This window comes from Ursus maritimus, unplaced genomic scaffold (assembly GCF_017311325.1).
Source record: "Ursus maritimus isolate PB19 unplaced genomic scaffold, ASM1731132v1 scaffold_1, whole genome shotgun sequence".
Classification (NCBI taxonomy): Eukaryota; Metazoa; Chordata; class Mammalia; order Carnivora; family Ursidae; genus Ursus; species Ursus maritimus.
Genome location: NW_024423343.1, coordinates 19,280,311 through 19,297,575, shown reverse-complemented (window position 1 = coordinate 19,297,575; position 17,265 = coordinate 19,280,311). Strand labels below are relative to the sequence as shown.

At 55.5% G+C, this 17,265-nt stretch overlaps 1 protein-coding gene across 6 annotated transcripts in view; it reads right to left on the bottom strand.

Annotated features, from left to right (window-relative positions):
- Positions 1 to 17,265, bottom strand: part of TNS1 (tensin 1) — a 204,151-nt gene that overhangs the window by 103,795 nt on the left and 83,091 nt on the right. For all 6 annotated transcript variants that reach the window (XM_040640876.1, XM_040640886.1, XM_040640880.1 and 3 more), the window contains one exon: positions 9,030 to 9,071. In XM_040640876.1, the coding sequence (XP_040496810.1) occupies positions 9,030 to 9,071 (42 nt within the window). The remainder of the gene's footprint in view (positions 1 to 9,029; positions 9,072 to 17,265) is intronic.

The window sequence follows — 17,265 nt, the reverse complement described above, 5'->3', positions numbered from 1 at the left end:
GTGAAGGCAGATGCTTATCTGACTAAGCCACCCAGGCACCCCGACAAAACCTATATCTTAAGGACCCCAGGCTTCCCAAAGTGGAGAGCAGCCCATGCACAGCCCCGCCAGGGGTCTTCCAGAATCCTCCTTGCCCCGGGGCGGGACACCTCCAAGCAGGTGGCAGGGTTTGGATTTGGTGCCGCTTGGTGGCCAGACCTCGCGCTTCCCAGCTCACTCTGCTCTGGGGTCTCACACTTGGAAGTCTGCAGCAAGGCAGGGACTCGGGAAATTTCAGAAGGCATTACCCTCAGCTTGCTCAAGGTGCACCCACACAAGCCTGAGAGCCAGGCCTCCTCCAGTGCTCCACCCGACGTGCCTCACCTGCCTCACCTCTTCCTGCCCTGCTCTGGGGACGCCTTTGCATAATGGCCATGCAGTAACAGTCACCGTGCATGAAGTGCTAATGATCTGGGCATAATATCAAGTTCTTTACTTCCACGATCGTCAATCCTCAGAGCCACTCGGGCAGGTAAGCATGACCCCGCTTTGCAGTTGAGACAGAAGGTCCAGGAGGTTCGGTCACTTGCCCAACACCGCACAGCTGGTCTTTGAAGTGGACTCCCTCTATCCCCCTCGGGCCCTTCTCCTCTCCCTGACAAAGCTCACTCACTGCAAGTTCTTCTCAGTCAATTGCCCTCCCATTGGGAACAAGCTTTCTGTGACTTACAGACGAATTGTCTTGGATCCCAGGGAGGAAGGGACTCCTTCAGTGCACTGCAGCACTGCCATGGGAAGAGGAGGAAGTGGACGGCAGTAGGAGACACTGAGATCAGACAGCAGAGAGAACTTCCTGAAAGTGAGGGGTTGTGAACCACAGGGCGGATAAGGGAAACTGCACATCCTTTCCTCAAGTTTTTTTTTCCAAAAAAAGACACGCACGCCCCCTCCGTGCATGCATACCCACCCCTAACTGTGTGGGTCCTAGGGGCTGGGGAGCTGGGATGATGCCCAGAGGTTCGTGCAGTATGACATGTTGGTGGCCTGCAGGGAGGGTGGGCTGGGAAAAAATGTCTCTGTGGGCTGCTGTTGTGGAGGAAGGAAAAGGCAAGGCAAGGGCCATGGGGGGGAGGGGTAGATGCCCAAGCCCAGGCTGGGGGGAGGGGTCTGGCGCAGAATGCGGACTCAGCCTCCGGAGGAACATTCTGTCCAGAAATTCCTCACACCCTCCTCCCTTCCACCCCTCCAGCCCTCCCCACTCTTGCCCCCTGGGAGGCCTGGAATCCAGGCAGTTTTTCAGGCCAAAACGACCCCATGACATCACATCTCCCGCCATGGCAACGCACTGTGAGATCACAGGTAGCACTGCCTATCAGGATGGGAAGGGAGCTAGGGAGCCAGCTAGGAGCTGGCAGGTAGGGCTGGTGGGGGCCAGAGTGTCCTCAGCCCCGGGACCCACAGCAGGCTATTCCAGGCTCACTTGTTCCAGAAATAGAACCCTAAGCAGTGAAGGGAGGGGCTGGAAGCAAAAGGGAAGAGCAGGGAAGCGCCATTTACTGGGCATTTAGGGGGGCGTAGCCGGGCTGGCACGTTACAGACCCCACGGTCCCCCGGAGTGGGAGAGGGACTATCGCACAAGGACAAAATATCCTGCAGCAGCTGGGCCGCTCAGGTGGCATCTGAACCCCTTTGGGCAGATGCAGAAACCGAGTGTCCAGGTCTGCACCCCAAAGCCTGTGTTTGCCCCTCACCTACCAACCCGCACCCTCCCCACGTTAATTACCACCACCCTAGGAAGGGGGAGCCACTGGGGGTGGGTATCAGCACTGAGGGCAGGGGGCTGGAGAGAGGGTGCGGAACAGGTGGCGCTAGGCCCGGCCAGGGTGGGAGGGAGGCCGGAGGCCTGGTTCCCCATGAAGGGTTTGGGTGAAGTCCCTCCTGGGGCTCCATCCTGTCCTGGGCAGGCCTAGGCCACCAGAGAAAAAGAACAGGCTGGGTGTGATTAAATGAAATGTGATGCCTGATTTTCCCTGCAATCCCCCCCCCCCCAGGAAGGGGCCCGGGCAAGCCCACTCCTGTCCTCGGGCTGGCCCCAGTTCACCCCGAGGGACCCGGCACACAGCTCCCAGCAGAGAGGGGGCAACTGCAGGCTTGGCGTGCACTCACCCAGCCAGGCCAGAGTGGGATACGCCTCACCCCCTCCTGCCCCTGCTCTGCACTGGACGCTGTTCTCCCCTCAGCCAGGGCACTGGGAGTCTGGGTTTCCCTAGGCCCTTCCTCCGTGCCCCTCTGGCCACTCTTGTCCACATTCTCTCTACTCCAGCCGAGCACCTGCACCAGCCTCTGGCCTGCCCAGCATTCCTCCCGCAGCCCTCTCACCACCGAGCCACACCCCACAGCTGGCAGCAGACTCTCTCAGATCCTGCTCCAGGTCACTTCCCCACTCAAGGACCCATAATGGCCCTACTGCTTGGCTCATCAAGTTCAAGTTCCCCTGCCCAGCTTGTGGACTCCTCCCTGATCTGGCCCCTCTCCACACATGCCATGTTCGCTCTGTTTCCATCCTGCACTCACCAGTTCCACCAGCACGCCCAGCCAGGGCCACCAACCAAAACGACACAGAATTGCCTGGCTCCCACTACCCCCACCCCCAGCAAGGGCAGACCAGCCAAAAATATTTACCCTGGATTTGCCCTGGCTCCCAACAGGCTCAGTAACTCATACCAAGGCCCTGCCCCCTCTGTTTCAGCTCTCCCTCCTCCTTCCCTCTTCTCTTCCATTTGCTCAAATCTTAAACTAGACCTGGAACAGGAGACAGACTTCCCCAACTACCACAGCACAAACTGATTGCTCCCTTCCCTGGCCCCCGGGGCCCCCTCTGGTCAGAAGGCCCCTGGCAGGCACTAATTAGTTTCCATTTCATACTCCTCTCCCCCCCTCCCCCACTGAACATGGCCCCCAACGACTTCTCTTCACCTGACTTGGGTCTCTCCCAGTGGAGGTCCCCAGGGACAGTAGTCAGCACATTCATTCATGGATGCCTTGACCTCCAAGCGCCATGTCCCTTCACAGCCTAGTCTAAGGGCAGGACTTCGACCAGGCCCTCCCCAGAGAAGGAATTTGCCATCAGACCCACCTTACACCTAGTAGGTGCTGGCGAGTGTGGGTTCCAGCAACAGACAGCAACTCCCCCGAACAGCCCCTCTGGGCCATTTCAGATGTTCAAAAGCTCTCCTTTACATCCAAGTCTCCTCCTCTTTGTAAGAACCTCCACCTACTAAGTTCTGCTCCGGACAGCAACAGCAAATCCGCCCTTCCCCCCGTCTCATTCCCATTCTGCATCTGCTCTGTATTTTCCCTCTCCAGACCTCGCAGCCCTGGTGCACGAATGGAGATCTTCAGCCTCCTTCCCCACTCTGAGAATCTCCTTCGGAATGCAATGCCCAGTTGGCTCTCTCCTTTGAAAACCAAGGCTCTATTGGGCTCATCTCTCCTGACATTGCTCCGTTTTCTAGAATCTTCCAAGATGGCCGCTCATGGTACTCACGGCTAGAGGATGAAATTTATCAGAGCCTGGAGTTCAAACTAAAGCGACTGCTAGTCAGTCTCCTTAATGGGGGGCAAGATGCCATCATCAGGGCTGAGGGCTCTGCACACTTGTCCAGAACATCATGACCTCCTCCTCCTCCATGAGACAGCATGTCTCAGATCTGACACTCGAGCACCTTGGGAAAGTCGTCTGAAAATCTCAGGACCACCACCTTATGCCCAGGAGGGTGGCTGCCCTCAAGAAAACAGTGTTACTCACAAGAGCTGAAACCCAGAAGTCACTCACATGTCCACTGGCAGATGAATGGGTAAGCAAATTGTGATGCAGACGTACAATGGAATATTATTCAGCCTTGAAAAGGAAGGACACACACCTCAGCACAGGGAGTCTTGAGGACATCAATGCTAAGTGAAATAAGCCAGTCACAAAAGGACACATATTATATGAATTCACTCACATGAGGCACTTAAGTGGTCAAATTCAGAGAGATACAAAGAGAATGGTGGTTGGCAGGGACTGGGGAAGGGGAACGCAGAGTTCTTGTTAAATGGGGAGAGTTTTGTTTTACAAGATAATGAGAGTTCTGGAGATGGGTGGGTGACGTTTATACAAGGACAGGAATGAACTTAATATCATGACTGTGCATTCAAAAATAGTTAAGATGGTGAATTTTATGTTATGTATATTCTACCACAATAAAAAAAAAAACAAACTTAAGTCAAAAAAAATTTTTCAGGGCCTCCATTTCAGCTGAAACAGAGCAGGACTGGACCAAATGGTGTCTAAAGTCCTTTCACACCCATGGCTCCATGCCGACCCCAACCCCACCTGCCTTTCTAGAAGGCCTGGCACTGTGGCAGAAAGGACTTTGCAGCCCCAGCATTAAAACAGCAGTGGGCACAAGGTGGGCGCTCAGGAAATGTCTGTGGGTAGGATGGTTGGAGAGAAAGATGGAGGGACAGACTTTCCTCTAAATCCCAGGCCCTAAGCTAGCTGGTGCACTTGTGGTTGGTGCTGTTTAGAAAAAGAAATCCCAACACGTGAAACTAATGTAACATGGTGTGTCAACTATACTTCAAATAAATAAAGGAAGGGAGGGAGAAAGGAAGGAAAGGAAAGGAGAGGAAATCCCAGAAAAGTCCACCTGGCTGCATCCAGTGTTTATATCAGCAGCAAGCATCTAGGGGATCCTGGAGAGAAAGCAGAACCAGGAATCTAAAACCCCACTCCTGACCCAGCACACCACCACCTGCCCCCCGACTGCTGTGGGACTATGAACAGGTCACCTAGCCTTTCTGAGCCCCACGTTGTTCCTCGGCCTACCCAGGTGGCTCTCACACGTGCCCAGACTTCCACACAATCCACGGCGGGTTCCGGATGGCCCAATGTCAGCGGAAGGGCTTTGAAAACCGCAGGTGTCATGCAAGTGAATGACGTCTGTCATGACTGATGGTCAGGAGCATGGGCTGTGGTGCTGGACTACTGAGTTAAAATCCCAGCTACCCCTTTGAATAGCTCTGTGGCCTGAGGCCTCAGTTTCTCATTGGTAACATCGGGATAATCACAGCATCTCTCTTGCGTATTGTCGTGAAGAATAGATGAGTTTATTTTTGCAAAGCTTTCAGAACAACGTTTGGCAGAAAGAAAGTTCCATACAAGGGTTAATGCCTCGCTATTGCTCTGATGGCTATTACGGGTGAATCCAGCCTGGCATTCCCATTGTCCCATTCACCTCTTCCCCCCCTGTCCCCACAAACTCCCCACCTGACCTCCAGTTCATCCCACAAGGACATTCTGAGCACCTGCCGAGGGGCGGGTCTGTGTGAGGAGAAGCAGTGCACCCCCATCTGTCCCCAGAGCAAGTCTCCTGGGTGCCAGGCTGTGTGTGCAGGAGGACTCGCCATCCGGCCGACCTCGGCAGCCACTCCACTTGGCTATCACCCTCGGGAAATTCCTTTTGACTATTTTTCAGAAGCTAAGAAAAGCTGCTTCAGCAATTTCCAAGGATCAGGAGTGTCTGTGGCAAACAAGCCCTCTCCCCTCTTCATTCTGCCCCCACCGGGGGACCCCACAGGAGGGAGGTGACCCTAGGACCCTTCTACCCTAGGCCTTGGGCAACATCTATTGAGTAAGATGAAAACATGGGTTGAAGATTAAGCCACTTTGCCCTCGCTGGCCTGGCACAGGCTGAAAAGTGTGTCTGGCAGGCACACGCCGGGCAGAAATCCTGTACCCAGGACGTGGGCTCCCGATCCCAGGGGGGTAGGATCGAAGCAAGATGGGTGAGAAGGCCAGAGGGAGAGCTGGGGGGTCCCCGAGACCTGGAGAAACCACAACAGACAGACACACACGGTGTGAGGCACGAGGGAAGGGAGCAGGGAGATCAGAGACCAGCTCTGCTGAGGCTGAAGGGGAGGCAGCAAATGGAAAAGGAAGGAAAAATACAACCCGCCCTTTCCTCCCTCTTGTGAACCCCTTGCCTTGCCTGCCTTGAGGAAACAGGTGCTGAGTGCTCTCTGGGGGAAGCCAAACTTTCGCCCGGTTTCCCCTGGGTCACTTTCCCACTCCCTGGGGACGACAGCAGAGCTTCCCGTTGGAGCCCAGCCCCCCCGAAAAGACAGACCCCTGCCCACAGGCAAGCCAGGGAACATGGGCAACAGCAGTCGTCCTTGCTGAGCACCTAGCCCACACCGGGCATCCAGCTGAACGCCTTTCTTCCAGCCACTCGGGACGTGCACCTACTATGTGCCAGATGGTGGGGATACAGCAGTGATCACAACAGATACAAATCCTTTGTTGACAGAGGTTGATGTGCTGGTATGAAGGGAGCCCTGTAAGTGAGACACACCGTGTACCAGCTGGTGAGATGTGGAGGGACAAGGAAAGCAGGGAGAGGAGATACGGTTGCGGGGGGCGGGGGGGGGCGGTGCGGGGAATCTCACACTTGCATGACACCTGAGGGAGGGAGAGGGCCTGGCGGGGATCTGTGGGAAGAGCCTCCCGGCCAGAAGGAACAGGGAGAACAGTGGTCCCGAAGCAGCATCATGCCTGTTATGCTCAAGGATCAGCAAGATCAGGTATCTGACGCAGAGTGAGGGAAGGAGAGAGCTTCTAGAAGGAGATGTCAGAGAGGAAAGCTGTCCTGTGGGGTTGTACAGGCCAATGCAAGAACCTGGACTTTTACCCCAAATCAGGTGAGCAGCCCCTGGAGGGCCCTGAATAGGGATTAATTAAATACATTCATGGGGCACCTGGGTGGCTCAGTCAGTTAAGCGCCTGCCTTCAGCTCAGGTCATGATCCCGGAGTCCTGGGATCGAGCCCCCCATAGGGCTCCCTGCTCAGTGAGGAGTCTGCTTCTCCCTCTCCCATTCCCCCTCCTCCCCACTTGTGCTGTCTCATGTGTGCCCTCTCAAATAAATAAATAAAATCTTAAAAAAAATACACCCATTTGCTCCTTTTATTCTCCCTAACAACCTTATAGGGTAGCTACTATTACCAACTCCCAATCTGCAGAGGGGAAACTGAGGTCCAGAAAGGTTAAGCAATGTGTCCAAGGTCACACAGCAGAGACTGGGAAGCCAGGATCCAAAGGGAGAGGGTCTAACCCCCTCACTCTTGGGGGGAAGGGGGTGGTTCTGATTTAGGTGGGAGCACAACCTGGTGTCACAACCATTCCACCACCAGGTGGCTGACTCAGCCTCCAGGAAGGTCAGAGCCCCCTGCACAAGTAGGGCACATAATAGGGACGGGAAGATTCCACAGCCTCACTCAGGTAGGAGTTCCTTCTGGTACCTAACTGCAATCCCTCCAACTGGAATGCCAACCTCTTCCCTTTTGTTCCAACCTCTGACCCTTCCTCTCATAAACAAAACTCACAAGACTCCAAGTGGCCAGGAATCTGGCTTCTGCCTGGAGATCCCTAAACCCCAGACCCCCCAGCTATCCTAGACCAGCCAAGGACATTGTGTTCTCAGAGGCGAGGTGGCAGTTGGGTTGAAACGATGAGACTTATGCTCCCTGCTTCCCCCACCCCCTCCCCGCCCTCCCACCACGGTGACCCTCCACAGTCCCAGAGCGACTTCTTCCTGGCAGTTGCAAACCAAGCCGACACCCCGGCCTCACCGCCCCCCACTGTTGTTAGATGACCTGAGACCGGGCTCCGTGCAAAGAACGCTCCACATCTGGAGTGGTACAGCGGGGCAGAGCTGAGCCCCAGAGGGTCTGAGCCCATGAGACCAGGGAGGAGGGGCCTCTGCGAGGAAGAGAGATAGCCCGGCAGGGCCTGGGCCGGGGCTGCCGAGGGCGGGACACTGCCGTGGGTCCAAGGTGTCTGAGTCACGAGCACTTTTACAAACTCTACTTCACTCCATCAACAACCCTCAGTGGAAGGGACACTTCTCAGCACCGAGAAGGCCTTGGAACCATCTAGAGCAACCCCTCTCCTTGGCAGGAGGGGAAGCTGGGGTCCAAAAAGAGGATGGGACTTGTCCATTGTCACTGGCAAATGGGTATTGGAGGGAAAGAAGAGACCACATGGCCTGACAGAGATTCCAGTATCCAGGCCGAGCGAGTATGCAGACGCCTGAAACTGCCAGGACATCCTGGCCCCCTCCCCCAGACTGCCACCCACACCGGTGTCACCAGAGGCTCCTCTGTATCAGCAAATCGGATTGTGCCCATAGGGGCCCTCTGTGACACCCTCCCTCCTACACACACACACACACACACACACACACACACACACACCTGTACTCATGCAGACCCCTCCCCTCCAGCCTCCAGGGCCCTGCCGGCCTCCATCGTTGGGCTGGGGAGCAGGGGGGCCTTCGGAGGGTGAGAAGGCCCTGAGAGGGCCAGGAGGAAAAGTTCCCAGTGTTCCACATCAGCCCAGCTGGGATCCGTCTGGAACAGGCCCCTCTCCCCACAGCCCACAACTCACAGGCGTTCTGCCCCTGTCCACACTTTTCTGGAAGCATGACGGGGGAGGCAGGGGTGGGAGACATGGAGACAGAGCCGGAAAGCAGAGTCAGCCAAGGGGCCTGGAGAGGGAACGGGCCACCTGAATGTGAGCCACTACCCAGGCAGGTGAACTCTGTGGGGCAGGCCATCCATTCCCCTTCCTCCAGCCGAAGGGTACCTGAGTCCTGACCCGAGACCAGGCAGGTAGAAGAAGGTGCCGTCCCCTGGTCCTGGAAGGCCCTAGAACAACAGGCACCTGGCCAGGCCCAGAGGCATGCGAGATGCCCTTTTATGGGTTTTTCCAAGGACTTAAGTCTCAAATTGAAATAGGAGGCCCTGCATCTCATCAGAAGGGACCTCATGACTCATTTCCTCCCAGTCCAGCTTCAGCCTCGGGAAGTGTCCCCCTCCTCCTCCTTACCTAATTGCCCAGCACCCTCTGGGGCTAGCAGCCTGCTTAGGTCTAAAGGCAGCTGTAACGAAGGAGCTGAAGAAAGAGGGGAGAGAGAGCAGCAGGGTAGGGAAGGGGCTCTCACTCACCACCAATTCATGGCTGGACGGAGGAATGCAGGGGGCAGCCACCTGGGGGGAGAACAGAGAAAGGGCAAGGTTAGCATCTTTTATCCCCACAGAAAACCAGGGCCTCCCAAGACCATTCCACGGCCCCACCTCCATGCTAGACACCCCTTCCCTCAGCTTAACCACTGACAACCTCCAGCTTGAGAGGTCACTGGAAGACCCTGCAGCCACGTGGGGGGTCCCTCAGGCAATCGCGCCGGGTAGGGGGTGTGTGGCAGAAGGCAAAAATGAAATGTATATCACGATTCTTTAAAAAGTTTTACTTATGGGGCGCCTGGGTGGCACAGCGGTTAAGCGTCTGCCTTCGGCTCAGGGCGTGATCCTGGCGTTCTGGGATCGAGCCCCACATCAGGCTCCTCCGCTATGAGCCTGCTTCTTCCTCTCCCACTCCCCCTCCTTGTGTTCCCTCTCTCGCTGGCTGTCTCTATCTCTGTCAAATAAATAAATAAAATCTTTAAAAAAAATAAAAATAAAAAGTTTTACTTATTTATGTATTTTAGAGAGAGAGTGAGCACACACTCATGGTGGGGAGGGGCAGAAGGAAAGGGAGAGTGAGAATCTCAGGCAGACTCCGTGCTGAGCGCAGAGCCCCATGCGGGACTCGATCTCACAACCGTGAGATCATGACCTGAGCCGAAATCAAGAGTCAGAAGCTTAACCGACTGAGCCACCCAGGTGTCCCGTATATCACAATTCTTTAATTCTGTAGAAAAATATGCAGAAGACTGGAGATCAGTGCACCAGGATTTTTAGTAGCAGTGGGTTAACATAATGAGAAGGATTTTTTTTCTTTGCTCTATGTTCTAAATGTTCTACAGTATACTAAGATTTGTTTTACATTTTTTAAAAACATGGTTAAGGCCTCAAAGAAAGGAGGTTCTCTCCAATGCCAGGGCATCTCACGCAAAGCTGCAGACAGAGTCTGGGGTCCCCACAGCATGTGGGAAGCAGGTTGGTGAAAGGGCCCTGCCAGTTCTTCCAAAGAAAGCCTTGAGTGAAAGCACCCTCTACGGGCGAGCTTTTATTCTTAACACCACCCTCATCTTCCTCTCTGCTGGAGGGTGGGGACTGGCAACGAGGGCCTCCAGACGGAGGGAGGGGGTAGGAGCCTGCATTTCTCCCTCCCCTGAGATAACACCCCCCATCCAGGCCAGGCAGCCAAACCACTACCCTGACAATTAGCAGGGCCCTTTATCAGAGACTCGGTGTGTTCTTTTTTTCTAGCTGGGACACGTTTTTCTTGGAGCTCATACCTCAATCTTGGCTCCAATTCCCGACCCAAGGGGCCCACAGAGGGGACTAGGGGGAGGCTCTCCCTCGGGCATAAGGGTGTCTGGCCACAAGCCCCGGATCGCCAAAGAGGGGGTTGCTGCCTCCTCAAACAGTGGGCCACCCCTGCTCCAGCCACCACCCCAGCAGAGCGGTGATGGTGACAGCCTCCAGGCTTGGCTAGAGCTGGCTGCCCACAAGAAGCCAGCCTCAGCCGGGCCCTCCCTCCACCTGATCCAGTCCTGTCCTCCAACCGGCCCAAGGGATCCCCAGGCTTGACACACCAGCCCAGAGGGGGACAAGATTCACGTGACGGTGTGCCCTGAGCTCTGGAAGGGGCGGAGAAGCTGGGAGTTTAGCATCCCTGGGTTCTCGACCCAGTCGAGAGCTATGAGCCCGTAGCAACGGGCTTCCTGCCCAACTCATTCTCCAGCAAAGAAGCCTGAGTTGAGTCTCAGTATGTATCGTCCTGTACTCACCATTACTCCGAGACTGTTGAGAGACTCATATATGAGGCCAAAAGAAAGGAACGATAGCTAACATTCATTGAATACGGACTATAGGAATGACAGGCATTATTATCAATGCTTGACCCATATTAACTCATTTAATCTTTTCAACGATCCAATAAGGTAGGTACTATTACATCTTTGGTTGAGGTGCAGGGGGGGCACAGAGAGGTTAAACGACTTGCCCAAGGTCACAGAGCTGTTAAGTGGTGACGATTTGAATCCAAGCATTCTGATTCCCAAAATGAAATGTGAAGGGAAACTCCTCCCCTATGTTCAAGAGAACGAGGAAACATGGGGGCAAATGTTCCCCCAAGTTCAGGGTTCTTGATACACACAAGCATGAAGCCATGAGTGACTGTTTTAGAAGTTTCTGGGGGGGGGGGGCGCCTGGGTGGCACAGCGGTTAAGCGTCTGCCTTCGGCTCAGGGCGTGATCCCGGCGTTAGGGGCTCCTCCGCTATGAGCCTGCTTCTTCCTCTCCCACTCCCCCTGCTTGTGTTCCCTCTCTCGCTGGCTGTCTCTATCTCTGTCGAATAAATAAATAAAATCTTTAAAAAAAAAAAAAAAGAAGTTTCTGAGGGGAGACAGAGCCTGGGGTGGGGTGGAGGATGCCAGGAGAACAGACCGGGAAGGAAGGGAAGGTCCCAGAGGTGGCTGTGGCCTGCAGGGTTCCCTGCCTGCCCTGCCCACTAGACAAGGTCTCAGCCATGGGGGACACTACTGCCCCCCCAAACACCTGTGGGGCAGAAGTCCTGCATCCCGCAGTGGCCTCTTCCCTGTCCCTTCCTGCCCCTAACCCTGTTCAGGGGCTATAGGTTTCAACCTCATGGGGCCAGGTTCCCAATGGCTCCTCTCCCACCACTCTATCATTTAGGGGTCCTGCAGGCCCTAGGTGGGAGCAGGTGCAATCCACAGGGCAGCGCCCTGCTCTGCTCCTTCCTTCGGAGCTGGAGCTGGGGCTCAGGTGGGGCTGGGAACCTGAATGCAGGACCACGCTGCAGGAGGAGGGAGTCTGCGGGCTCTGCCATAGCCTCCAGACCCGGGCAAGTCCTGTCCACAGCCACTGCCTCCCACGCGGCTACACAAGGGGGCTTCTAGTCTCCATTCAGGGTCTGGGGACTTAGGGAGTTGGGGAGAGGTTATGGATACATGTAAAGCAGGGGCAGAATGGACAGTGTCCTCGGAAACAGTGGGAGGGCCTCTCTCCCAGAACCACCCTAAGGCAGCAGTGGAAAGAACGGGGGTCCAGGTGTCCCGACCCCAGGTCCCTTCCCTATTCCCTCTGAGGCAGAGCTTCCCGTAAGGACCGAGCTCTGCAGCGGAGCGGTGGCCCCCCAGCCGGAGGGCCTGGGGTCTGGGTGCCCCTCGTGGCCTGCTGCCCCCTAGCAGCTCCTCCGCCCGCCGCCCACAGCTGTGCATTCCAGGCCAGCCGGCCAGCCAGCCCACTAACTTTGTTGTGTGTTTCAATGTTTCTTGTCTCTCTTTTTTTTTTTTTGTAAGCAGAGAAATGTTTCCTTAAAAGGCTCTCTCCTTCCCTCCGGCACCCTGGCCCCTGGCCACCCTCTCAGGAGCCTGGAATGTGCCAGGGAGAGCCAGGGCCCCCTGCCACTCTGCGGCCCGTGCCCTACGGCCCCACACTCCCGGTGTCAGCAGTGACCGCTCCCCTTGCCCCCTGCAGAGGGGGCAGACTCTGGAGTGTCCGCAGGGGCTCTGGGTCCCAGCCCTGTCATAGACTCACTTCCCAGGCATTGGCAGTGCGGGATTCCAGGGCTCAGGCCCAGGAGGTCAGCCTCAGGTAAGCCTCCTCCCTTTGTATGTCTCCAAAAACCCATCTACACATTGGGTGCTGAGCAGGCCTGATGCTCCATCTCTCCACTTGGAAAAACCTAACGGTAAAAGCAGCAGCAGCAGCAGATACCCCCATCACACCTGCTGTATGCTATGCACTATTCACACTCCGCAGAAATTCCCTCATTTTGTTCCTACGACAACCTCAACATCCCGTTTTATGGACCAGGAGGCTGAGGCGTGCGGAGGTCGGTGAGCTACCCAACAGAGGAGGCAGGATGTGAACCCAGCAGTCTGGCTCCAGACGGAGATGCGCCCCTGCCCTCTTGGCTAGCTATGCCGATGCTCCTGTAAACACTAATCACCATACAGCTATAGCCAACCACAACAGCTCACGGAATGTGGCTTTCCGCCTGCTACTGTCCTGAGCTCTCAAAATGTTTGGGGTAGAGGCTTACTATCCCCATTTAACAGATGAAGAAAGTAAGGCACAGAAAAGGTAACGATTTGTCCACTGCAGAGGAGACGTTTGGCTCTGGAGCCTGCAAGGTAGAGAGCGGGGGGTGGGGGTGGGGGGGTGCAGCCGGGGAGTGAGTTACCAGGCCCAGACCAGGACCAGTGCCTGCCATTCATCAATCAGTCCCCTATGCGCTAACGTCTTCTGCATTTCAAAGGTCCCTGGACACAATGCCAACCACAGGACACACCCTTGGAGATTCCCCCAGGTCACGAGGGTCCAACGCACCAGACAGCAACCAGCCAGGCAAGGGCTCCCTGCGTGCCCTGGGCCCTGCCGTCCTCTCCGCCAGCATTCCGTGTCCATCCCCCTTGTCCAGGACCTAAAGCCACACACAAGGGTGGGCTCCTCTCAGTCCTTCGAGCACAGCTAGCTCTGTTCCTCGTCGGGACCTCTGCATTGGCTGTTGCTTCTGCCTGGGACGCCCTCAGCCCAGCTGTCTGCATTAGCGGGGTCCTTCCCAGCCTTCTGGCTTTGACTAAAAGGACACCACCACAGAGAGGCCCTCCCTGACTCCCTAAAGTCATGCACGCAGGCGCATACACGCACACAGGCACTGTTTCTCAATTTGCAATTAAACAGGTGTGTGTTTCCTTATCTGTCATCAGTTTCCCCTGCTAGAAAACAAGTGCCCTGAGGGCAGAGCATACGTCCTGTTCATCACACGGGTCCCAGCACACAGTAGCTGTGCACCAAGCACTTGTGGAAAGATAAGGACACTCAGGCCCCAGGAAGGGAAGCCCTGCAAGCACTAGTGGTCAAACCACCGCCAACGCTGAGCACCTCCTAGCGCCAGGTGCTGGGGCCAATCCTGCCATAGGCCCGTCTCTCTGAGCCCTTCCAATCCTGCAGTAATATCGCTCCCATTTTACAGATGAAAAGAACTGAGGCTCGAAGAGGTCATGACACTTGTCCCAGGTCAATCATTTGGGAAGGGTCACACTGCAGGTGAAATCTTGGTCTGTGGGCTCCAGGCACTGCTCTCTGCAGAGCAAGAGAAAACCCAGGCACCCACCTGGCACAGCCCCCATCACCTCACCAGCGTGCAAGCGGCAGGACCTGGTCCCCAACTGGGTGATGCTCCCATCCTCAGGGACTCAAGTTGTCAGCCTTGGTCACACAAAACCCCGGGCTGCTAAACTTGCCCAGCCCTTCTGAGGAAAGCCTGGGGCTGGACAGGACCGCCTTGCCCCACCCAAAACTAGAACCACTCGAGTCTCTGACTCTAGCATTTCACACGATCCTGAGCAAAGGTTCTTTTTTTTTTTTTTTCCTATCTCTGGCTAGTCCTTGCTATTATTATTATTGTGGTGAAATGTATACAACATAAAATTAACCACTTTAACCATTTCTAAGAGTACATTTCAATGGCAGATAAGTGCATTCACGCTTCTGTACAACCATTACTCCTACCGGTTTCCAGAACCATGTCACCTTCCTAAACAAGAAATCCCACATCCTTTAAATAAGAACCCTGTCCCCCTTTCCTCCCAGCTTAGGGGACTCTAAGCTACCTTGCCTGTCTATGAATTTACCTGTTGTAGGCACTTCACATAAGAGGAATCACACCTCATTTTGAGCCTGCCTGATTTCACTTTGCATTCTGGGCTGAGTCATATCACCCAAAATTCACACGCTGCAGTCCTAATCCCCAGTACCTTGGAACATGACCGTATTAAGAAATAGGCCTTTAAAGAGGGCAAGTCACAATGAGGCCATCGGTGGGCCCTAATCCAGTCTGACTGGTGTCCTTAAAGGAAGAGTTTAGGACCCACAGAGAGTCAGTAGGGGGACGTGCAAAAATCGAGGACCATGTGAGGACACAAGGACCGGCGTCAGAGGAAATCAAAAGTGCCAACGCCTGGACCTTGGAGCTCCCACCTCCAGGACTGGGTGACGATGAATTTGTTGTGTGAGCCACCCAGGGTGGGGTGCGTTGTTAGGGCAGCCCCAGCCGCTATCACACTTAGCGTCATGTCCTTAAGATTCATTCATGTTGTAGCAAGTGTCCGAGTGGCCTCCTTCCCAGGGCTGCATACTAGTTCGCAGGGGGAGCCCAGGACGCTGTGCTTATCCACCCATCCTTGATGGACACACAGGCGGTTTCCACTGACGTTCTTGCTGGCAACTGCTCCACGTCCCTGCCCCCACAGCTTCAGGCTCCCTTCTCGACTGACACCCAAGGGTACATGAGAGGGAAGGAAAGTAGGGTTTGCAGAGCCCCTACTGTACATCACTGACCTGGGTGCTTTACATACATTTTACTTAGTCTTCATGACAGGTCTCTGTGGTACACGGGCTCAGAGAAGTCAAGCAATTGCCCAAAGTTGAATAGCTCGTAGTAGGAGGAATGGCAGAAGCAGTGGTTACTGAGATTTTGTCGGAGGCTCTCTGTGTGCCAGGCACACTATTTTATCCCTTCCACTCCCTGGGACCTTCTGGAGGCAGATATGAGCACCCTCATCTCACGGGATCTCAAGCCGTCTTCTCGACAATCCTGTGAGATCCAAGACGGCATAGCCGCTAAGTGACAGACACCAGGGTCTGCCTGACTCCAATGCCCACTTTGCCCCGCATGCCACGCTGCCTCCGTGGCCAGACAGAGGTGCCCGGGCTGTGAGTACAGAGAGCACTCAGGGGTCCCGGGCAGGGTCCGCAGAGGAGGGGATATCTGGGCCCGGCCTCCAGGACACATCGCTTTTGTCTACTGGGTGTCTCACCCAGGGCCATTCTAAGAGCTGCGAGGGCAGGAAGCCCTGGTCCAGAGCCTGGAGCTCACCTGGTATGTGGATGGGGTTTTAAAAGGTGGATATGGGTAAAGGGCATTTTAGGTAGAAATGATCACATGATCACGGCATGGAGGAAAGAACCACAACAAGTCCCCTTTGGCTGGGACACAGGCTGGGGGAAGGGAGGAAGGAGGGACACTAAAGGACATACTGAAGGAGACAAAGGGAAGGAGGACTGGCTGCAAACTCTCTTTCCAGGCTGGACCACGGGCAACTTTGATGGCCCAGCACAGAAGTTAAGACTTTTAGGTGCTGGCACTGGGGAGCCACCAAAGGTGCCTGAGTAGGAAAGGGAGTAGGGGGAAGTAAAGGGTGAATCAGGGTGCCTGGGTGGTGCAGTCGTTAAGTGTCTGCCTTCGGCTCAGGGCGTGATCCCAGCGTTCTGGGATCGAGCCCCACATCAGGCTTCTCTGCTAGGAGCCTGCTTCTCCCTCTCCCACTCCCCCTGCTTGTGCTCCCTCTCTCGCTGGCTGTCTCTGTCAAATAAATAAATAAAATCTTTAAAAAAATTTTTTAAAAATTAAAAAAAAATAAAGGGAGAAGCTTAAGGCAGGCAGAAGATGTGTAATAATGATACTAATAATGGGGAGGGGGAGAAGGTGGGGGAGGCCCAAGGCCCACTTACAAGGGGCTCCTGGACACCCTAAGACCAAGAGGTCCCCATCTCCACCCTAACAAAACGCACATTTGGGCAGACCCCGACTTCCAGCCTTGCCTTCTCTTCCCCCAGCCACAACACAGGAGGACACCCCTGCCCCAGCTCCTTCCCTCCCTGCCCTGCACAGAACAAGTGGACCCTCCCCCACCACGGGAGCCAGGAGCCGCCCCTCTGGGCCCCTCCTGGGGAATCTGCAGCCAGCATGTTGCTACCTCTGAGCCCTGGTCGCTGAGGTGACACCACAGGGGTCAAGAATAATACAGACCATGACCCCCAGAGGATCTAGCCTCCATGCCAAGTGACTGAGGAAAGAGCCAGCAGACCCCTCGGCAGTGGCCAGCCCAGCACCTCAGACTTGACGTGACAAGTCCACTGGGCTCCGGCAAGAAGGCCATAGCCAGCCCCGGTGAGCCGGGCAAGGGCAGGCTGGCAGGCCCAGCCAAGTGGACTACAGGATGGCTCGGAAGCCCAGTGGGAGGCGAGTGTGCACTGAGCGTGTGCAAAGCCAGGTAGCTAGAGAACACCTCTACCGGGGTGAGGGCACAGGGAGCAAGGACAAGCCAGGGCTGCAAAAGGCAGACCCCAGCATGACTCAGTGGCTCAGGACACTGGCCTTCTGTTCTGAACCCCAGGCCCTGGGCAGGGGGCTCCTGGGGAAAAGATGG